The 22,701-nt window shown below is 35.4% G+C and overlaps 1 protein-coding gene across 21 annotated transcripts in view; it reads left to right on the forward strand.

The window, feature by feature from the left end:
- Window positions 1-22,701, forward strand: part of PARD3 (par-3 family cell polarity regulator) — a 592,143-nt gene that overhangs the window by 235,285 nt on the left and 334,157 nt on the right. For all 21 annotated transcript variants that reach the window (XM_054695018.1, XM_054695006.1, XM_054695015.1 and 18 more), the window contains exon 4: window positions 19,117-19,295. In XM_054695018.1, the coding sequence (XP_054550993.1) occupies window positions 19,117-19,295 (179 nt within the window). The remainder of the gene's footprint in view (window positions 1-19,116; window positions 19,296-22,701) is intronic.

Raw genomic sequence — 22,701 nt, forward strand, 5'->3', positions numbered from 1 at the left:
CCTGATGTACCCTTTGTATAGGAAAGACCAAATGCTTAATTCCATCTCTTTCTTCACCACCTTTCAGATAATGTTTTTTTTTTTTTTTTCAGATAATGTGTTTTATAGGCTCACATCTTCTTGGTATCTTTTTTCTTCTTTGAAAAAAAGGATCATTAAAGACACATTAAAGTTAACAGTTATTATTTCAAACTATTGCACTATTATTCTTACTGATTTATAGTAGTGAGACCTAAATTTGCTCCTGAGTGGTTTTGATAATATCATCCATGGTACAATGACTTGACTTGACAATGTCTTCCATGGCTGTCTTGTTATTACTGGTTTTTTTTTTTTTTCCCTGCCTCACATCTTGTATCAGTCATTACTCTAAGAAGTCTTGGTTTGTTAATGGAAAATGGTATTCAGAGGCTGATATTTGGGTACATTGGTTTTATTTTGCTAGTCTAAAAAACTAAGTTAAAATCAAGAGCAGTCTGGCCTCTACTTTCAAATTTCTCAGTGATGTTTGTAAGTGTAGTGAATCTCTTCTTGATTCTTTGAGGTTTCAAAGCTTTGAAAGACTTGATGTTATTTTTTTATTTTTTATTTTCCGCATAAAGGTTCAGCCTCAGGCCAATTATAAAATGGTGTGATGCATAATTGGAACTCAGTTGCTTAGAATAGATGTTGTTGTTAATTATAATGTGTACTGTTTGAGCACTGTTAATTTGTATACTTTTCAAAATAAATCAGTTACATATATGATGCTAATTTTGATATTTTATAGCTAATGTCATTTGTATAAATTTGAAATACTATATATACCTAGAAATGCAACATATGTGCTCTGTGTAGTAGACAAGGATTTATGTTGATTTCTAAAATAACAAGAAAAAACATAATTAGGAAACAAAATGGAGAATTGTGAAAAAGTATAATGTAATTGAAATTGAAAATAAATTCAATGGAAAATTAGATTTTATCTATATTTAATCAAAATCTGTGCCATCTATCACATAGTATTCAGGTCCACAAAGCTCTGGATTTGCTTCCTGGAAGCTAATAAGAGAAGGGAAACAAGGTCAATCTTTTAGTGTTTCTTTCCTCATCAATCTTTTTGACCAAACACTAGCTTTGTCAGACTCCTGCAGACATAAATTCAGTCTGTCTACTCAGGAGATTCTTGAGGGTTTATTCATTTTTGTTTTAATGGCCATATTGTTGAAATTTTCTTTGAGCTGATTTTACACCATTTGTGGAAGAGGTTATTTCTATGGAAGTGTATTGTCATCTAGTGTTCTGAATGGTTCGAGAATCTAGTGAAGCAGAGGAAAAACAAGCAAATAAGAATGCACTGAAGGTAGCTTAAAATAATATACTCTCCAAAAATGTGCTTCTATTTCTTGTAATTATCTCTGCTTCTGAATGGTAAACTTTTTTTTTCTGTTATAATAGCTATATCTTATATTTTAATAGCTTTTTATAAAGCCAGTATAAAAAAGAGGGAAACACATAATGGCTAAGCTAAGTACCCAGTGACAAATGAGTAGATTAAGAAGATGTTGCTGGAGGAGATTCTAAAGGAAGTTGGTGTCAGAGAGGTGCTTAGTTTCACCCCAATTCACAGTATTATTTGGGTTCTGTACCCTGGCTACATTGCCTTGGGGATAATCTGAAAATATCCTAGAGGGGTATATAGAACCCAGATAATACTGTGAATTGGGGTAAAACCGAGCACCTCTTTGAAAGCAGAAACCAACAATGACTACACAAGAAGGTACACTGAAGAAATTCAATTCTATGCGACAAAAAGTTGCATGGCTAGAGATGCCTAGACATACATCAAGGGTGGAAGCCTGCCTTACACATCTCAGAAATGTGCTCCTATATTTGTCCAGTGACCCTGGGAAGAGGAGAGTTGATCATTGTGGAGGTGACTCCTTCACTAATCAAATCTCCTTTCCCCAAGGTTTCTGGAAAAACTGGAGGGTACTGTGTAAATAGAATACATCAGCAGGAGGAAGACAAATATTGGGTGGTGCCACTTATATGTTGAATGTAGAGAAATAAAACAAAGTGTGAGCTATAACCAGATCAAATAACAAACCCTAGAAATCTGACTGTAGAATTGATGCCACCATAAAGGGAGATGGAGGGGGAGAGCAGAGTGGGAAGGCAGCACAATGGACTATTGTGTGCAGGATTATGGGTGCCTTGGTGTTTAGTATGGTGTGCTATCATATACCTGAAGGATGTGATCGTAGTCACAATGGAATAATACTCAGCTGTAAAAAAGATGAAATATTGCCATTTACAACAACATGGATGGAACTGGAGGGGATTATACTAAATGAAATGTCAGAGGGAGAAAGACAAATATCAGTGATTTCTTGTGGCATTTATAGGGAACAAGATCAAGGACTAGAGAAAACTAACCCAAAACAAACCCTAGAAATCTTAACTGTAGAATTGATGCCACCAGAAGGTGATGGTGGGGTGTAGAAAGCATTTGTAGGAGGTAGCAGAATGGATTATGGTAGAAAATTATGGGCATTTTGGTGGTGGCTGTGGCATGATAACACACATCTGACACTATATTTACACTTCTAAATTACATATAGTGTTGTGAATTACCTCAATTAAGGAAAAAAAAAAGGTTAAATCTACTCCTTCCTTATCATATGCAAGGAAACTAAAACCAGGTGAGAATACAGACTGCCCAGTGCTGATTTAATCTGTGTTTTGCAATGTCAGAATTTACTGTTTGAACTAAGACCCAAGCTCTCATGAGCTTGTTTTTGTAACAGAGATTGTCCCAGCATCTGCTTTATCCTCTCTGCTCCAAACCCTTTTGTGATTCTCTTCTTTTGTATGTTGAGTCAACGTATGGTTGTATTTGCATAGAAAACACAGGAGACATATTTGAGATCTATACTAATATAGATAAATTTTGTAAAATCAAACAAGTTTGATTATAATCCCCACTTAATTCACGACAAAGGACAAGAATTAAATTTTTCTATTTTTGTGTGTTTCTTTTATGATAATGAAAATGGCATTGTGTTTTGATTCATTTTCATTGAAATGATTTTCAATATTGTTTTTTTTTTATAGAGGCATGTTTTTTTATTTATTTGTTTATTTATTTGCTTGTTTTTTTTTTTGTTTACACATGCACTGGGTACAGTCAGAAGCACGGGAGGGTGAGAGAATTCACCAGAGCCAGAGCAGGGAGCAGAGCAGGCAGAAGGAGTGAAGTACACTGCTGAGGGGAGCAGCGGGCGGCAGGAGAGGTCTGCGTGCCATGTGGGACCCTCCTCTGGTGGCCGGGGAGCAGCCGGGGATCGAACCGGCGCCGCAGAGGCTGCGGGCGCTTCGCAACCCAGCGCTCAACCGCTGCGCCACCGGGGAGGCCCTCAATATTGTTTTCTTTTTGACATTTTGACAATTAAAGTGTATTTCTCAATACTGTTTGGAATGCTGCAATGGTTTTCCTTGTTTTCATTTTGTTTCTCCACTGGTTGTATCTCTGCTTGTTGCCTAGGAAACTGCTGTTGGGTTTAAATTTATTTTCTTTGCTTTCTGACTGTCAGTGATATGGATAAAATTCTGGGTTTTTTAGTTATAAAAGTGTTCCTTAAATATTAGGACGAGTTTATTTGGAGTTAAGTGTTTTATCATCTCAATTAAAAAGAAGCCAAGCAGTTATTTGCTTATCTTAAGATAATACAGCATTTTCCCCTTATTATTATTGAAATTATTTATTTTGCAAATACTTTTGCAGTAGGATTTGAATTGTCATAGTTAGTTCCAAATATAGCATTTTAATAAAAAATGATTATGTAAATATTTGTTTACTTCATTGGAACATTATGAACATATATTAGAATTTCCCAAATCTGCAAATATAAACGTATTTTAAAAATTCTAATGAGATTTTAGAAAATATATTATTTGTCCTGTGTCTGATAAGTTGACGAATTATTCTCTCTACACAAAAGTTTATAATGAAAGTTAAAAAGTAATCAAATTGCCTCAAATAATCTTTTCTTAGTGACTTCAAGTTAATAAAACAAATATAAAATATTTGGTAATATACTTGTTTAGCTAAATTTTTTAAAATTCAAGAGATGTGTGTTTGTACACTATGGGGACACTAACTGCTTGTTTGCATTAAGTACTTGAGAGAGGCAGAGGTAACTGCGGACAGTTACCAATGTGGACAGTAGCTACTTTATTGGACAGCTCAGATGGGGCCTTGCTACTACAAGGCATAACTTGAAACTTCCTGGAAATGCAGAATCTCAGGCCTCACCCTTGACATATGGAATCAGAATCTGTATTTTTAAGAAAGATCAGTTTGGATTGATAATTCAGTGTTCTCTTCTCTAGAGGACTGATTTCCAATTTTGGCAGCTTGTTAAAATTGCCTGGATAACTTGTAACCATCATGCGTGGGATCTAATCGTTTGACCCAATTTCCAGAATTTCTTAGTGGGGTCCCATAAACCAGCATTTTACAAAATATTTCCAGATCATCTTAATGCCTGTTGAAAATTTAGAACCACAGGTAACTCAGTATGTATGGACAAGTGCAAACTGGGCATGGGGAGATCTTTAAGTACTGATCAAGATATTTGCCCTTTTGTTAAGATCAAATATATGAAGAGTATAGGTGAGAGAAAGCACTCTTCCTGAGTACTTAGTACTTAGTATACCCCAGGTATTTTCTTTTTCTTTTTTTCTTTTTTTAAAGATTTATTTATTTATGTATATAGGAACTGGGGTACAGGCCAGAGGTGTGGGGGTGAGAGGATTCACCAGAGACAGAGTGGGGAACAGAACAGGCAGACTGACTGAAATACACTGCTAAGGGGAGCAGGGGCGAGTCAGGAGAGGTTTGCTGCATCTTGTGGGTAGCTCCCTGGCCAGGGATTGAACTTGTGCTGCAGTGGCTGTGCATAGCTTCATAGGTTGCATCTTAACTCCTTGCGCCACTTGGGAGGCCCTACCTCAGGTATTTTCATCCTAAATCCACCAAATGAAAGATTCTCGTGGTGAAAATGCACTTATTTCGCAGAACTATATTGTGTGAAAATATAGATTAAACTGTTAATCCAATTCATGTCTGTTAATCCAGATAAATGTTCTTTATATACATATTCCCAATGAAATATTTAGTTTTATAGCTTCACACACTGCCATCCTTAAGTAAATAGAACTTGTTTCCATTTAAATTTTTTTCCCCCATAACCTCATAGCTTTTTTTTTTTTAAACCTGTGGTGGAGAATGATTGTAAAGATCAGGCATCAGATTATGCTTGACAGTCTAAGAGGTAATGACTTTTTCAGTGTGAGGTTCAGTGTAGTTAAGTTAATATACATTTACTGCTCTCCTCCTGTGAGTTGACTTTGATGGTAGATGTTGGTGAGACAGGTACAGATAACCTAGTGTTCCTATTGAGTTCTAGGTGTTATAAGATTCTACTCTTAGTGGAAAGAGCATGTCCTGTGGCCCATTAAGGCTTAGAGTATTTCCTTCACTTACTAGGTTAAGTTCAAGCAGGATATCTTATCCCTGTAACACCAAGTTTTCCTACTCATAAAGTGGGAATAATAATGTGGACCCTTTTTTTGACCTTGTTCTGAGAATATAATCAATTAAAGTTCTTAGCACATGCATGACCTGTGTAGTAAATGCTCAATAAATTATGGTGATTATTATCTTAATTGGTTTTTATAAATGATCAGGCTATCTTTCCTTTTATATTTCTTTCCTTAAAGAGAATAAATGGATTAAATTAGATTTGCAAGATCTTTGCACTTGAAGGTAATATAAACAGACAAGCAGCCATATGTTTGAGAACTATGAAGTCTTATTGTCACTTTGGAGCTACCAGTTGGTGCCAGATAGCTTTTATTAATAGCCAGTATGTACAACAAATTTATTTGATATTGGAGCACTCTATACAAAAAGTTGATAATGAGTGATTTGAATGCCTTTGTGATGTTACTCCCCCAGTATAAAACAGCTTCTCTTCATCTTCCAGCATGACCTTTTATTCTGCTTCATTTTTTTCTTCATAGCACTGATCACCTTATAACACATTGTACTTACTTGTTTACTCACTGTCCTTTCATCATACAGTAAAATCCTTGAAATTTCATTTAATACTACCAGCTCAAAGAGTGGCTAGCACTTAGTAGGTGTTCTAAAGATAGCTGTCTTCAAGAATGACTTTTGATATTTACAACTTTTAGTACCATGAAGGTTCAAGTTCAATCATTAAAATTCCTGATTGAAGTAAAATGTAGAGACTCTGAGAATTAAGAATGGTCTTGCTAACATGAAGTAGCTGATATCTTTTAATGTGCTAGTGAAGTAAGTATAAAATCTAATAAAGTAGAGGAGCTTCAAATGCATATTCTTAAAGGACATAATAGAGGTTAATGAAATTGGTGAATTGCCAGCTATGTTAGAGGGAAACAACTATACTTTTATGTAGACAGTGGAATAAAGGTTGTAGTAACAAATGAATGAGAAAGTAATGCTTATCAAAATTCAACAGTTACTGAGTTATTTGAATCCTTAATAAAATACTAGAATACATGTCAAAAAGGGTATAGACTATCTTCAGTGAAATCAATAATCATCAATTTTTGGAAGATAAATTACTTGTTACATGAAGTGGATAATTTCAAAATCTAATCACATGAATATTGAATTAAATTCATAAGGTTAAAATGATATGAGTGATTTCTTACAAATATACATATAAGAATATATGTGAAGAATTACTGAAATATTTACTGAAATAAATTTATTTGCTGCACTATTCTCATAGGAGAGTAAATAGCATGGAGGTCAATAGTGTAAAGTTAATAGTAAAATAAAAAGTAGTAAAGTTTTGTTGAATTTTCTGATCAGAGATTTTATTATTAATATGTGAAGCAGCAATTCTTTGAGCTCTCCCCAGCAATAAGACCTTTTTTCCCCCTCCTCTGGTCATCTAATATCTGTAATTATTTCTTTTTTGCTTAAATTATTACCCTTATAATAATGAGATAATCATTGTGGAAAGGAAAGAAATAGATGGATAATCACATTCATTCATCTCTTTTACTTATATAATGACACTTTAACAAACATTTTCAAAGGGCCATTTACTAGGCTGGCTAGTTGGGGTGAAATCTCTAAAATTACTACCAGACATGGACAGGAAAGTACAAGTTATAATAAATGAAGTTACCAGAGACATTGATTTCCCTTATGCTAATGCATCCTCTTGGAACTTCTTTTTCTCAGAGAAGGCAGTGTCCTCCAGACTGACCTTGGGCTAATGAAAAGTGGGTGGAAAAGGAAATAAAAGAGAAAGGCCTTAGACATTGTATGCCTTCTGTTAATTTCAAAGCATTCCAGCTCCGGGCACAGAGCATTGTTCAGATTGCAGAGAGTAAGTGCCAGGGTTTAATCCAGTGGTACTGCAGCCTGACTGGATCAAGAATTCTGACTCATGGCATCTGGTTTGTAGTTTGGAAAAATTGTTATGGATTTTATTTAGAGGTTGACTTGGATGGGGCCAGGTATGGAGGAAAAGAATAAATGGAGCTAAAAAAGAGCTAAAATATGGCGGGAGGCCATGAAGTATGAAGATGAAATTTTTTTAGCTCAGTTGAACTATATTGCATAGCACAGTCCTGCCTACTTTAGAGTCTTTATTTGAGGTGGTCAGAGAAGCAGCATAGATGACACTGGGACTTCAGAAATGCAAAATTTTAAGTCCTGCTTAACCCCAGACCTATGAAATTATCTTAGAAATATCCTCTGGTGTACTGTGTACATGTTAAATTTGGAGAGTCTTATTTCTAAGTCCCTTTGTGGGCTCATCCAGCACCACCTCCATCAAATTTCCTTTCTCCAGTCACGTCTTCAGCTCTATTCTTTTGCCTTAATGAATTTCTTGCAATTCTTTTATTTCTCTAGAGTTTAAATGTCTGGCCTTACCCCCTGCAGCAGTTTCTCTGCTTGTTCTCTGCTTGTTCTCTGCCCTATCCCCATCCTGCTGGCCAAATACCATTAGCGCCCCACAATAAAACCTAAAACATTGGCTTTGGTGTCTTACTCATTTATTTCTTCATTGGTTCAGCAAGTATTTATTAAGGTCTTCCACTCTGGGGATTTGACAATGACAAATGTTTTATTGTTCCCTTGAAGCCATTTGTTAATGGGAAGGCATAGCCTAAAACTTAAGATGAAAGTGTGGTTAGTGAGGTGATATAGGTAGGAGTGGGCAGGCTGTTCAAGGAATACCTTGCTCTTGACCAAATGGCACAGACTTTCTAATAGAGGCTAAATGGAAGTGTATTAAAAGACTACAGGGGGCCTCCCCAGTGGCACAGCTGTTGAGCACTGGGTTGCGAGGCTGCCCGCAGCCTCTGAACGCTGGTTCAATCCCCGGCCACTGGGCGAGGGTCCCACATGGCGCGCAGACCTTTCCTGCCGCCGCTGCTCCCCTCAGCAGTGTACTTCGTCAGTCTGCCTGCTCTGCTCTCCCCTCTGGCTCTGGTGAATTCTCTCACCCTCCCGCGCTTCTGACTGTACCCAGTGCTTGTATAAATAAATAAATAAATAAATAAATCTTAAAAAAAAAAAAAAAGACTACTGGGAAAATATAGCTGTCTGTTCACTCATGAAGCCTTTGCTGATTCTTTCAGAAACAGCGCCCCAAGTTTTGTGGCAGTGCTGTGTACTTCTGAAGCAAATGACCACACTGTTGTTTTCCCCCAGCACTGCCAACTTCTAGGACATTGGCCAGCTCAGTGCTGTGTGCCATGAGATTCCTGGGTTACTACAATCAAAAATAACCTGTTGATAAAGAGAGGGAGGTATATAATGCTCTTTGTCAAATGTGTGTTAGTGGAGTAGTGCTAGAGAATACTGGGTTCAAGAATAAGAGAGGGTTGAAGCAGTCAGGTCTTCTAAAAGATTGTTTTGTCAAGGAAAAAGAGAAAGAACAATATCTGGAGAAGAACCTGGGGTAGATGACATGGTTTTCTTTAAAGTTTTGTGAGTCAGTTATTCAAAAGATGTTTATTGGAGAAGGTATAGAAAAGCCACATTACTTTTGGAGGTTTATCTAAATAGATGTGCATGGGCCTCCCTGGTGGCGCAGCGGGTTGAGCGCAATGCTGTGAGGCTGTCTGCAGCCTCTGCAATGCAGGTTCGATTCGTGGCCGGCCAGGGAGGTGACCCACATGGCTCCGCACACCTCTCCTGTCTCGCCCACTGCTCCCCTCAGCAGTGTATTTCAGTAGATCTGCCTGTTCTTCTCCCTGCTGTCTCTGGTGAATTCTCTCACCCTCCTGTGCCTCTGGCCTGTTCCCCCATTCTTTTATAAATAATAAATTAAAAAAAAAAAAAAAAGATGTGCATGTTTCCAGTGGAAGCTGAACAAAGAATATTTTGTCTCTTGTTTTAAGTCAAATTATAAACTGGTACCCTTTTATGAGATATTTGGTACCATGTATTCATATTTTTATACTTTTTGTTAGTGATTTTGCTATTTTAAATGATCCCCAAGAATAAAATGCCATTTTTTCCTTTGTTTCTAAGCACTTTATTCTGTATTATGCCTAACCAGAAAATACACATCTTAGACAAGCTTTTTTTAGGCATGAGTTGTAGGCCTGTTGACTGTGAGTTTAGTGTTAATGAGTCAGCACTGTGTAGTAAATAAACTTTCTTTAAACAGAAATACACACAAAATAAGGTTATGAAACACAAAATAGGTTGCTGAAAATTGTGACCAGGGCTTTAACCTAACCCCGAAGTTCCTCTAGGAATAATAGTTCAGTATTTGCTAATTTAAGGTTTGTAGTGACTCTATAGAATATAACTGCAGTGGGTGATGGAATCAACTGTACTTAACCTTCAAGGTACTATTCTGTGTCTTGAGGATGAGAGAGGAAGGCAGGCACCTCCACCTTCATGGATCTTGCCCTCTATTTAGGGCTATAAGCCACTTAGAAATAACAAGATGGCACATATATGCTCAACACACACCAGTAGGGGGTGGAGGATAATATCAATAACATTAATATAGAAGACCCTCTTATTCTTTCACTTTTCCAAATATTTTGCTCATTTTCTGAGGAAAATATCTGTCTCCTCCCTGCTCACATGTTCTTAGTCCTTTCTCTTTCTGTTTTCAGCTCATGTTCTCATAGTCACAATTTCAATCACTTTGTTGCTCACTAAGATTTTTTCTTGAAAGAACAAAATCAATCCCTAACCCCCAAATTCCAAAGAAAGTTGCTAGTGCCACCTGTTCAAATAATTTATTTCTGTAACCAATGATTCTTAGCATCTGGGCACCTTCTTGTATTGTCACTCTTCATACCATCACTTATTCTTTATATTAACATCTGTTTTTCACTTGTCCTGAACCAGTCACTGACCAGGCAGTGATCTGTTGGAATGTTTGTTGCCTTTTGAATGTTCAGAATGAGATTCACTTGAAGTGATTTTTTCCACAATATATGACTCTCAAAGAACCCTTGGTATTTGTCATATTTTGTAAATATCTAAAATGGTAGTGTCTAGTAAATGCTCAACAAATGTTTGTTGATTGAAGTAGTCAGGCTTTAACCTGCAATAACAAAACCAAAAAGGCATACCTTTTTTTCCCTTATAAAATGAAATAAAAGGGAAAAATCACTTTTGAGAAGCACTGTTTTCTCTGCACTTCTGCATGCTCTGTGCACTCCCTGATGGGCCCTGGCAGCTACTTAGGATTCTGACTTAACTCCTATTTCCCTGGAGGTGTAGTTGACTTGCTCAGGATTTAAAGACACTAAATTTTTATGTAGGATTCCCTACATGCAATAGCCAATGCATGTTTTTATAAGCAGATAGTCATTTACATAACTGCCTCAGGCTAGGCCCTACCCACTCCTCCTGGAGGCAAGAAGATAGAGTAGAAGGCTTTTCATCCCTGAATCCTATTTCCTGTACACTTTTACCACTTTTTTCTCTCCTCAGAGGATGACAAGAAAGGAACTGCTGCACTGAATCCTTAACAATAAGGACTTTTTTTTTTTGTTCTTGACTATGTGCTTTAAACAATTAAAAAATTTTAGATCCAACTGTGTGTGTGTGTGTGTTTGTGTTTGTGTGTAGGGAGGGTGGTATGTAGTTATAATGGGTCCAGTGAATACTTAACCTTTAGTTAAATAATTGGCTGATGCTATTAGAAGTAGAAACAAAGGACAAAGGGACAAAAGAATTCACTAGAATCCTGAGCTAGATAGCTTTATTTTGTTCTTCTAAACGATTATTTACTCAGCCCCTATAGCAAGAAGCTGACCTTTCAGCATCCAATCAGGTGCTGTGCTCTCTGCTTGTACCAAGTTGGCTGGGAATGCACCCCCAGGGCAGTACTGAGGAGCAGGACAAGTTTAAAGACAGGCCTTATTCTTGGGCTTCTTCTTGCCTAGCATTTTTTTGCTGGTCACTGTGTCTCTGCAGTGAAAACCAAAGCTCCCCTGCCCTGGGATGATAAGGGCTACAAGGTCCTTCATGCCTTGCTACCTTTCCTTTATCCTGCCTTGATGACTGCAAACAGTCTTTCCAATCACTTTCCTTAATAACTCTTTTCTGAGTCAGGCTATTCTTTGTTGCTGGGACACCAATGTGTATCTGACAGATCTGAGGATGGGTTGTGCCCTTTCAGGAGGAACCACAGGGTAGGACACTGTGCAGAGAATGGTGAAGGTGGAACAGAGGGGAGATACACTCGTCAGTCTAGGTTATTGATGTTGGTAAAGACTGAAGTTGTTCGACTACGGAGCATGTTGTAGGTGCCCTCAAATGGATAATCTACCGAACACACACAATGAGTGATTCTGCTGGACATTGGTCATGACAATTCCTTTATGGGAAATAGTGTTAGAATGATTCCTTAGTCCTGAGGCCTCCCCTCCTCTGCCAGAGGCTTTGACATTGAGACCTTTGAGATAGATTTTCTATTTAACTCTCTGGAGGGCAATTTAAAATTTTTAATTTAGATAATTGTAGAGTCACATGCAGTTGTAGGAAATCATACAGTGAAATTCTTACTAAATTTCCCTCAATGGTAAGAATTTGAAAAAGTAGTATATCACAAAGACAATATGAACATGTATACAATCCACCAGTCTTATTCAGATTTCCCCACTTACTCTTTATCATGAGTGTTTAGAAGGTTTCCGATCAGAGTAGGTATGTAATCAGTTTCAGAATGAGAATTCTAATGCTACAAATTCATATGCCTCAGAAAAATTCTGTTTTTTCTTTGCAAACATTCATTATGACATTCGAAATTTGCATGTATGTTTTCCCCGTGGCTTCATTTTCCTACTTCATATGTGTCTAAAATTCAGTAGAACATTTGAAAACATCTTGTTATCTATGGAAATGTGTTTTAAACTCAACTGCCCATGAAATCACCTGTTATTTCAAGTGAAATGCAAGTATTTGTGGATTTTATACATCATAGTTCTTCCTGGACAACAGTGTGGTCAAGTCCAAATTGCATGGTTAGGGAGGCCATTAACTTTATTACTCTGGGTGAAGTTGGGTCCTGGAAAAGCAGTATGACCTTTAACCCAGCACTTAGACTATCCTTTTTGGCCTCAATGTGTTTATCTGTAAGTGTGATTATTTCAGTTTATCTCTAAAGCACCTTCCAACTGTACTATTTTGTATTTATCATTTATATATAAAAAAGTAGTTACTAGCAGTGTGATAAGATTCATATTCTTCATTTTTGAGTCATTTGCTGTTTGCATAAGCCAATTTCCTGACCCAACTTTTACAAATTTCTTGCAAAGACTACCTCATTAAGTGAAATTCTGCTATATCTCTTTATGAAAGCGTTGGCAACATAGAGTGAAAGGTTGAATTTGCAGTGCTGATGACAAGTTTTATCTCAGTAGCCTGTGTTAATAACTTGGTCTTCTGACTGTACAAGGTCTCTTAGAAAGTGTATGATTGGAGGAGAGGGTCTTCGTTTTGCATGAAGAGCAATAATGCTCTTTGCACCAAAAGTTCTGATAGAACTTGTGTAGATTAGATTAGACTATATTTAGATTAGATTAAATTTCTTGACTGCTTATGCTTATCTTCTTGGAAAAGGTTTAGTCATTGCCTTGAATGGTTAAATAATTTAGAAATCATTGAAAGAATGAAAGAAGGGAAGCATTGGGAAAGCTCTTTAGACATTTAACAGTTGAAAATATGTCTGCTCTTAGTATTTGCTCTCGTTCATTATTAGATTTGCCATTTTCCACTTACTTAAGACACCTTACTTAGAGAAGGAAATAAATATTTACAGTGCATTAGTGCCACAGAGAATCTGAAGTTCTGTGATGAGGGTTTATTGCTGTTTTATCCACTCTTCAAAGGAATGCACACATCAAACAGTCTCACTATCTTCCTGGACTCAGTGACATTGCACTAGTCCCTGTCTGCTTCATGCAGAAATTTAATTATTGAAGATTTTTGTCTTTGAATTTTCTTTTTAATATTTCAGATGTTATACTTTGAAAATCTATATATTAAATACATCAGAAGAATACAGGGAGAGAAAGTTTTATTGTCATGTTTTTTAATGAAGTGCCTTTCCTAAAACTCGGGATGAGCTATTATAATAATAATGTGCAAATTACCTTAAATTCAAAGTTCCTATTTCTAATTACTGTAAGGAACACAGAATACATCAAATTATTAATTATGCTGAAATAGACAATGGACCCCAGAAAAATGTAACAAATCACAGGAGACAAGACTATATTCATTTTTTTATTTCTTTGAGGCCAACACAAAATTGCATTCTTTATGCAATGTTATATTTTCTGAGGACAGTGAGAGGCGGGGAACCTGTCAAATGCATCAGGCAGCTGTGTTTCATGATTCATTTTGTTGATAAGGTCAGATGTTTTTAGTAATCTCTTTCATTAAATCAACTTGTCAAAAGATGTCATGCCATTTGTGGCTATTGCTGCTTCATTTTCTGTAACTCTTGTGTATTTTCATTCTTGTATGTTGCTAATAATTTTTTAAACTCATTTGGAGGCACTTGATAGTGGATCCTGATACTGTTTTTAAATATTTAAGATATTTTTCTAGTATGTTTTTCATAAATCATGATACATTCTGTCAGTATGAGGTTTGCTAGGTGATCACTGGGATAGGAGTATGTGAACATATGTGGAATCGTATTTTGTTTTTTGCATTTAAGGTGTCTTTTGACTTATTAATGCAAACTCTGATTTTATAATAGATTAGGAGGTTGAGGGCTGGAGAAGTGACCAAACATTTCAGAATTACAGGTCTGGGTCAGTGATTCTTAATGTGTGATCTGTGGGTCCTTGGGGGTCACTATTCCTATTTCTGGAACATATTTTATGTTATTCAGTGGGCTGACATCTGCACCAACATCTGTCCAGGCGCTGATGGATGAAATGCAGGCCCCTTGGCACAAATCAAGGCAGTGACACCAAGTGTATTCTTCACCCATCATACTCACAGGTAGAAAGAAAATGTCATTTTATCCACTTCCCTTGATGAAATAGCAAAATTATTACTTTCATTAAATTCTGATCCTTGAGCACACATTTTAATATTTTGTGTGATAACTGTGAGGTAGACATAAAGTAATTTTACATATTGAAGATCAATAGTTGTCATTTGAGGTAGCCAAATTTTATTGGAATGCCATATTTACTTAAAGTAAAGTCAGAAAAACTATGGTTATTTAGACTTTGGTGTTTGGCAGAGTTTCTAGGAAAGAAATGAGCCTATCACTACATGCAAATGCCTGACTGAATCTGTTGCCAAAGATAACATTCTTGCTTTATAGTGAAAATTAGATTTTGGAAAACTTATATCCCACTGTGAGTATGACAGCTTCCCAATACATGATGATATTTTCTAATGAAATTGGTAATGATATTCACATTTGTGAATTTTGAATATGAAGAAATACATCAACATTTAAAGATCATCATAGCCCAACAATTAATACATTCTAAGCAACGTGTAAAAAAATTTGTCATGAGTAAGATATTCATTCCAAATGTAAGACACACATGTAGATTTTTATGTATTAAAGAATGAAAAGTTTACATTCCCTATTGTAACTAGTATTTGTGAAACTCTCATTTGTTGTCTAAGTGTGGTGTCAAAGAATATCTATACTTATCTGAAAAGATAATTAAAATACCATTTCCTCATCTAGCTATATAATTATTGAGTTCTTTTTTCTTGGTATTCTTTGTCATATTGTAGCAGATTGAATGCAGACACTGAGATGTGACTACAGATGTCTTTATATTGCAAAATCTTAACCATTGCTATTCTTCCCACTAAATATTCTTCGTTTTGTAAAACAGAATAATAAAATTTTGTTGTTTATGTTTACATGTAATAGTTTATTAACTTAAGAATGTACCGATATCGTTTTAAATTTTGTCATGTTCACTTATAAAGTGTTAAATAGTATAGCTATAAATTACATAAACAAAAGCTCTCTGGGAACCTTAGTCATTTTTACATTGTAAAAGGTGCTGAAATCACCATTTACAAAATATAGGTCTAATCTAGTCTCCTCTGGGGGCAGGCTTTATTATCTTAGGCATTGTATTTTATTTAGCAGTAAAATTTTTGTTTTCCTCTTCTATTTTGACATTTCACAAATTGGAAGAGTACCTATTGTTTCAATCTCTATATAGCTGACATAATATTTCTTTAACTCCCCCAAATCAAATGATACTATTAACAAAAACCCTTATAATGATATACATGTGTATCTAATTCTAGCTGGAAACAATAAAATCTTCCCTTTCACAAAGTGAATCTAATATTTATATTTGCAAGTAGCTGAAAATGGAATTTTCTTTCCCATGAAAGCAAAAAAAACCCCAAAACAACAGAAATAATTTCATGATTTGGGTGTAATTGATTACTGTTCTAGCAATCTGAAGTTCTGCCTCAGAAGTTATCTCTGCTCATGTCATCTCTTTGAACCTCAATTGACTCATCTGTGAAGTGATTCATATGTTTCTTACAATGTGATTAATGTTGAAATTCATTTAAAACAAATAAGATTCATATGCCTTAAAATTAAATTAATAATTCTAATATGTTACTAAAACTTATGTTTATATAAACTGCATAAAATGACTTTTTTTTTCATGCAACCATAAAACAAAAAAGAAATTATCAATCAAAAATATAGGCCTCAATACAGACAATGCTGTGTGCCATGTAGCTGAGTCTGACTCCAACGTAGCATGCTGTGTGGCCTGGGTTCTTTGTATTTGGGCCTCTTTCTGCTGCTTGTATGTCCTATGCTGACGCATTCCTTTCAGCACATGAAACTGCAGGAAACCTTGATTTCAAGATCAACATGTTATTTTGGTTTGAACATATTGCTGCTTGAACTGAGTTCTTTTCTCAATAGCATGGATCAACTCTAGGACACTCTTATTTGAGCTTGGGCACAAATGTAAACATGAAGTATGAATTTGTGTCTGGGGGGGTATTTATTTATATGGTAGAACAATAAAAGATGCAGACTCTATCTATATTTATTTCTTTTCACCAAAATGAAAATGAGATGTTTTCATGTGAAGAATTCACAGGAAGAGCTGCCTAATAGGATGTCTCCTGGGACATCCTTGGTTGTAGTTTATGTAAATCATGCTCTGATGCCTTGCCTATGGTTCTTTCCACAGGGGCAACCCAAAGAGCTGCCATTGCCTATGTAACTCACCAAATCTCTCATTCCTTTTTCTGTTCTGCAGCTATACTTTTTGAAAGTTGCAGATGCGAAGGGGTAACATGTTAATTAGCTTTGTCTGTTTCAGACTAACAGATTAACACTGATCATGTCCTGACAGAGATGATCATCCTAATTATTTACCTAATCTGAATCATTTATGCAATATGATTCTCCAGGGGAATTTTTCTGAAAGTATTGCAATAAGCTGTTTTATTGTATCTGAACAAATTGAATGAAATTATATAGTCCCTGAATTTATTTTTGATTTTAAATGTACACACACAAATACATACACACAGGGAGAGAAAGAGAGAGAGAGGGAGAATGGGAGAGAGATTGATTTTGATTGAGGTCTGCAGAGTTCTTCAGCAACTAAATAATTAATGACCTTGTAATTGGAAAGCCAAAGAACCCATATCTAAGAAGCAGTATTGAAATTACCCAGAAGTATTCTATTCTTCCCATTTTGTTGCTTCTCTGCTTACATATTATAGTTGGTGAGTTTGGGAACAATTTTGCTAATTAGAAGGAAACTTTTTATGATCAAAGCATTGTAATAATAATATATGGATACTTGGGTGTATATTTTTGTGAACTTGTTTCAAGAGTGACTATATAGTACTTCTTGGTATATTTTATTTTTGATTTTGGTGCAAATTATAAGCAGTGAGGGCTGTCACAAGTATTTATACATACTTCAAATGTGGAAATCTTTCTTTATAATTTTCATGTGTTTTTCCCCCATAAAGTAGCTATCAACAATAATATATTAAATCTCCACTGTATTTTCTTCTCTGATCATGTTGCTCAACTCTATTACTTTTATTACTTTTATCAGATCTTTATGATGAATAAGCATATGTTAACTGCAATATTATGATTCATATGCTTCTGTTCTCTCTGATATTTCTAATTTACTTTAACATCATTTGGATTTTTGGATTGAAAATGGTTTAAATATAATTTTTGAGATATATATATATATATATATATATATATATATATATATAGTTTGGCATCCTTAAGGATTTCTGTGTATCCATACCATTGATGAGTGCATCAGTATTCCAGAAATGTTTCTTTTCTTTTTCATTATAAACTTAATTCAATTTTGTTTTAGCAACAGATATTAGTCGAAAATGTTTCTTACAGAGTGTTGTGATTTCATGGTTAAATTTTTTTGTTAGAGACTTTTTTTTTTTTTTTTTTTTGTGGGACCCTTGCCGGCAGCTGGGGAATGAACAGGTGCTGCAGAGGCTGCGGGCAGCCTCGCAGCCCAGTGCTCAACCACTGCGCCACCAGGGGAGGCCCTTTGTTAGAGACTTTTAATAAATATTTAACTTGTGTACTAGTTTTTGAAGTCAGATTAACAATTTAATCTAAACTTTAAAAGTTTTGCTTCGTATTACATTTTTGAGGACTTTCACTCAGTTGGTAAAGCTAGGGCTTTTGTTTCAGATTCTCACAGTTACACCCTATACTTGTTTCCCCCTATTTTTGTAGTACTGTTTTTTGTCTGCTGTAACATTGATTATATTGCTAAGATATTCTCAGTATAACTAATACAATTATTAGCCTGAATGCGGAATGCTTTGTTATAGCAGGTGCAAGCAAACTCCACTTTTATCTGAATAGGGTTGTTAAACTGTCTTTCATGTGGTAGATACCCCTGCATGTTAGTATATTGTCTTTAAGATTTCTGTTATCTCAAGGATATAAAATGTGTTTATGTTCTACACTTTCTGAAGAAAATAAATATTTTATTTCACAGAATTCTTTAATAGACAATGTTTAGATTCTGAATTTTTAACCTAGTAGATATGGCTAAAAGTTAGATGAGATTGTTCCATTACTTAAATTTGTTTTTTATATCTTAGAATACCTGTGCCATTTTATTTAAAAATATTGGGTTACTAATAGCAGTGATGGTTATTATTACTGTCTGTGGACCAGACACTGTCAAGCACCATTTTAAGCACTTTGTCTCATTTTGTCTTCATTGTATCCCTATGAAAAAAAGTATTTTTATTACTAGTTGTATAGATTAGAGACTCGAAACAGAGGACAGTTAGGCCGACTGCCCAGACTCTCGCCCATAAGAATTGGGGCAGCCTTAATCCACAGCAGGTCATCCCACATATACAACTGTCTTTCACCAAAAAGTATTTTAAAGGAACAAATGGAATTTCTACTTAGAATGTTTACTCATCAAACGCATCGATCTATTCTTAATTCTTTGGGATTTACTATCTTCAACCTATCAGGTAGTTTTCTTAAAAAAAAAAATAAATGCTTTTTTTTGCATTTGTAGATATGCCTCTTCATGTCAGACGAAGCAGTGACCCAGCTTTAATTGGCCTCTCAACTTCTGTCAGTGATAATAATTTTTCCTCTGAAGAGCCTTCACGGAAAAACCCTACACGCTGGTCAACAACAGCAGGCTTCCTCAAGCAGAACACTGTTGGAAGTCCTAAGACCTGTGACAGGAAGGTAACTACTTCTATATTGAGTCTTCTTATATCAGTGGTGAATGTCATCTGTTGACTGAATTCTTTACTAATAGGGCATCTCTGTTACCCTTTGCTTCTATGCACCTACCAACTTTCACATCAAAGTTTCCCTTGACTTTTGGCATAAAAATCACAGTACCTATGTCATATATTCACTTATATATCCATATTTTGAATAGATAATATTTTCATGATTTCATATATTCATGTAATTTTGACATGGACTGTATCCACATAAAGTCCCTCTCCCACTTTATCACTACGTCATTCCTCTGTTTCTAATCACGGGAAACTCCCCTATTAGCTTTTTGTATCACCTGCAGGGACATTTCACACATGTATTACCAACATTCTATTGGCTTGGGAGGTCTGTTAATGAAATTATAGCGGTATGGGCTTTAAGAAAGAAAGTGGACTCGATGGTCATTTATTCTGTCAATCCAATTGATAATTTTAAAAGCTATTCTCAGAAGTGAGAGGTGATATCTCATTATGTTTATGATTAAATCTCCCAGTTAATAAGAAATGATTAGTATCTTTTCATGTGCCTGTTGGCCATGGTTTTGTCTTTGGAGAAGTACCTATTCAGATCCTCCACCTAATTTATTTATTTTAGTTTTATGAGTTTCGTTTTATTGATTTTTTTGAATCCCAATTTTGATAATTTCTGGTCTAATTTTATTATTTCATTCTATCTAACTTTTGGTTTTATTTTTTCTACTTCTTTTAAGGATGTGCTTAGATTTTTTTATATTTTAATCTTGTTTCTCTAGGTATACCTATATTGCTATAAACTTTTCTTAGTACTGCTTTTGCTGCATTTTATATGTTCTCATAACTCATTTTCAGTCATCTTCAGGTATTTTCTGATTTCTGTTTTGATTTCTTCATTCACCCAATATTTTTTCAGTAACATATTGTTTATTTTCCATTAATTTGTGTTTCCTCCCTCTATTTTCTTTTAGTAGGTCTCTCAATTCATATCATTATGACCTGAGTAGATACTTGGTATTATTTCAGTCTTTGTCAATTTATTGAGATTTGTTTTGTGTCCCAACATAGGACCTATCCTTGAAATGTTCTATGAGCACTTGAAAAGAATGTGTTTTCTAGTGTTTTGAGGTGGAATGTTGTATAAATATTTATTAAGTCCATCTTGTATAATTTGTCATTTAAGACCATCATTTCCTTGATGATTTTCTTTCCAGATGTTCTATTCATCATTGTAAATGAGGTGTTAAATCTCTTAATATCTTGTTGTTGTTGTCTTCCTCTAGGTCTATAAATATTTGCTTTTTATATTTAGGTGCTGATGTGTTGGGTGCATAAATAGTGATATTTGTTATTCCTGTTGCATTGATCTCTTTTTCATTTTATAATGTTCATGTTTATATCTTGCTTTTGAATTTGTTTTATCTGATGTACAATTAACAGGCACTTCTTGCTTTTTATAATTTTCTGTGGACTTGGAGTACCAGTTTCAATCTCTGTGGTTTAAGTCTGTGGTTGTCTTTCTAGCTTAAGTGAGACTCTAGTGAGTATCATATAGTTGCATTATTCGTTATTCTTTTTAATCCATCTAACCACTCTGTGCCTTTTCATTGGCTTGCTTAGTCCATTTCTTTAAAAAAAAATTTATTTATTTATGCATAAAAGAACTCAGGTGCGGGCCAGAGGTGTGGGGGTTGAGAGGATTCACAAGAGACAGAGTGGGGAACACAACCAGTGGGTTGACCAAAATATGCTGCTGAGGGGAGCAGCAGGCGAGTCAGGAGAGGTCTGCTGCTCCATGTGGGTAGCTCCCTGGCCAGAGATCGAACTCGTGCTGCAGTGGCTGTGGACAGCTTCATAGGTTGCATATTAACCCTTGTGCCACCGGGCAGGCCCTGCTTAGTCCATTACTATTAATATTGACAGATGAGGCTTGCTATTGTCATTTTGTCTTTAGTTTTTTTGTTCTGTCTGTTTACTTCCTTGTTCAAATTTTTATGGACCTGCAATTTTTTCCATTTAGATAGGAGGGCTTCTTTCACCAGTTCTTATAGGTAAGGTCTAGATTTGGCAGTTTCATTCAGTTTTTTGTCTGAATAGCCATTTATTTCTCTGTCATAGCTAATAGAGAGTCTTGCAAGATATGGTATTTGCAGCTGAAAGTTTATGTGAGTATTTTGAATGTCATTCTATTCTTTTCTGTTTTGTAGAGTTTCTTCTGAGAACTCTGAAAATCTGGTGGGAGTACCTTTATGAGTTTACTGCTTTTGTTATTTAGACATCCTCAAAATTCTTTCTTTGTCTTGAACTCTTGATAGTTTTGATACTATGTATTTTGATGTAGGTCTCACTGCATTTAGATATCTTGGTATCTTGTTAGCTTCATGGACTTGTATATTTAATTCCTTCCCTATGTTGTGAAGTTTTCCTTTATTATTTCTTTTAATAAGCTCTCTGTTCCCCTGGTTCTCTCTTTTTCCTTCTGGGATACCCATTACTCTTATTTGGCCTGCCCTAATGGCATTGAGTAGTTCTTGTAGTGCCTCTTTCTTTTTTTCATATTATTTTCTCTCTTACACCTAAATCATTTTTATGCTACTATCTTTAAGCTTACTGATTTTTCCCTCCATTTACTTTATTCTGTTTCCATAGCTTTCTCTTAGTGTTTCATATCATATTTATTGTATTATTCGCATCCTGAATTTCTGTTATTTAAAGCTGAAATTTCTGTCTTCTCTTCATTAGTTTTATTTCTGAGCTCATTAATTTGTTTTTATGAGTCTTGTTGTGTCTCTTTGATTAGGTTTTTCACCACTTTGATTTGCCTTTCTGACTTTTCTTCTCTCTCTGACTTTCTTTATTATAATAATTCTGAACTCTAACAGGGAGATACAGTCTTCTATGTCTTTTTGTTTGGAGTCTGGAGCATTGTTCTCTTGTCCTGATGTCATATTCCCTTCAGGTGTTAAGTTGACTTTTTTTTTTTTTTTTGGTCTCACTTCATTTTGCTTTTTTAAATGGCTCTGATTTTATTTTTTAAATATCTGAATCAGGAACTTAGAGGGTAGACTATTTTCTAGCAGGTGCTATTGTGTTTTTATTTTATTTTATATTTTTGGTCTTTCCTGGTTTCTTTAGCTACTTGTACTTGAATTTGCTCTGTCAGCCAGGTGGGGGAGGGTGCAGAAGCATTCACCTGTTATTGCAAATTTCTTGTGGAGAGGTGAGCACTGATTCCTGTTTGGGGCACTGCTTACATAATCTCTCTGGGAGCCCAGATCTGAGACTCTGAGACTGTGCAGTTCTTAAGGTCAGTAACTACCCCAAGTGGTGAAGAAGGGGGAGTGAATTCTAGAATTTCTTCTCTGTTATCTTTCATACAGGGTTTTGGCCTA

The sequence above is a fragment of the Talpa occidentalis genome, unplaced genomic scaffold, assembly GCF_014898055.3.
Source record: "Talpa occidentalis isolate TD23 unplaced genomic scaffold, MPIMG_talOcc4v2.1 talOcc4.14, whole genome shotgun sequence".
NCBI lineage: Eukaryota > Metazoa > Chordata > Mammalia > Eulipotyphla > Talpidae > Talpa > Talpa occidentalis.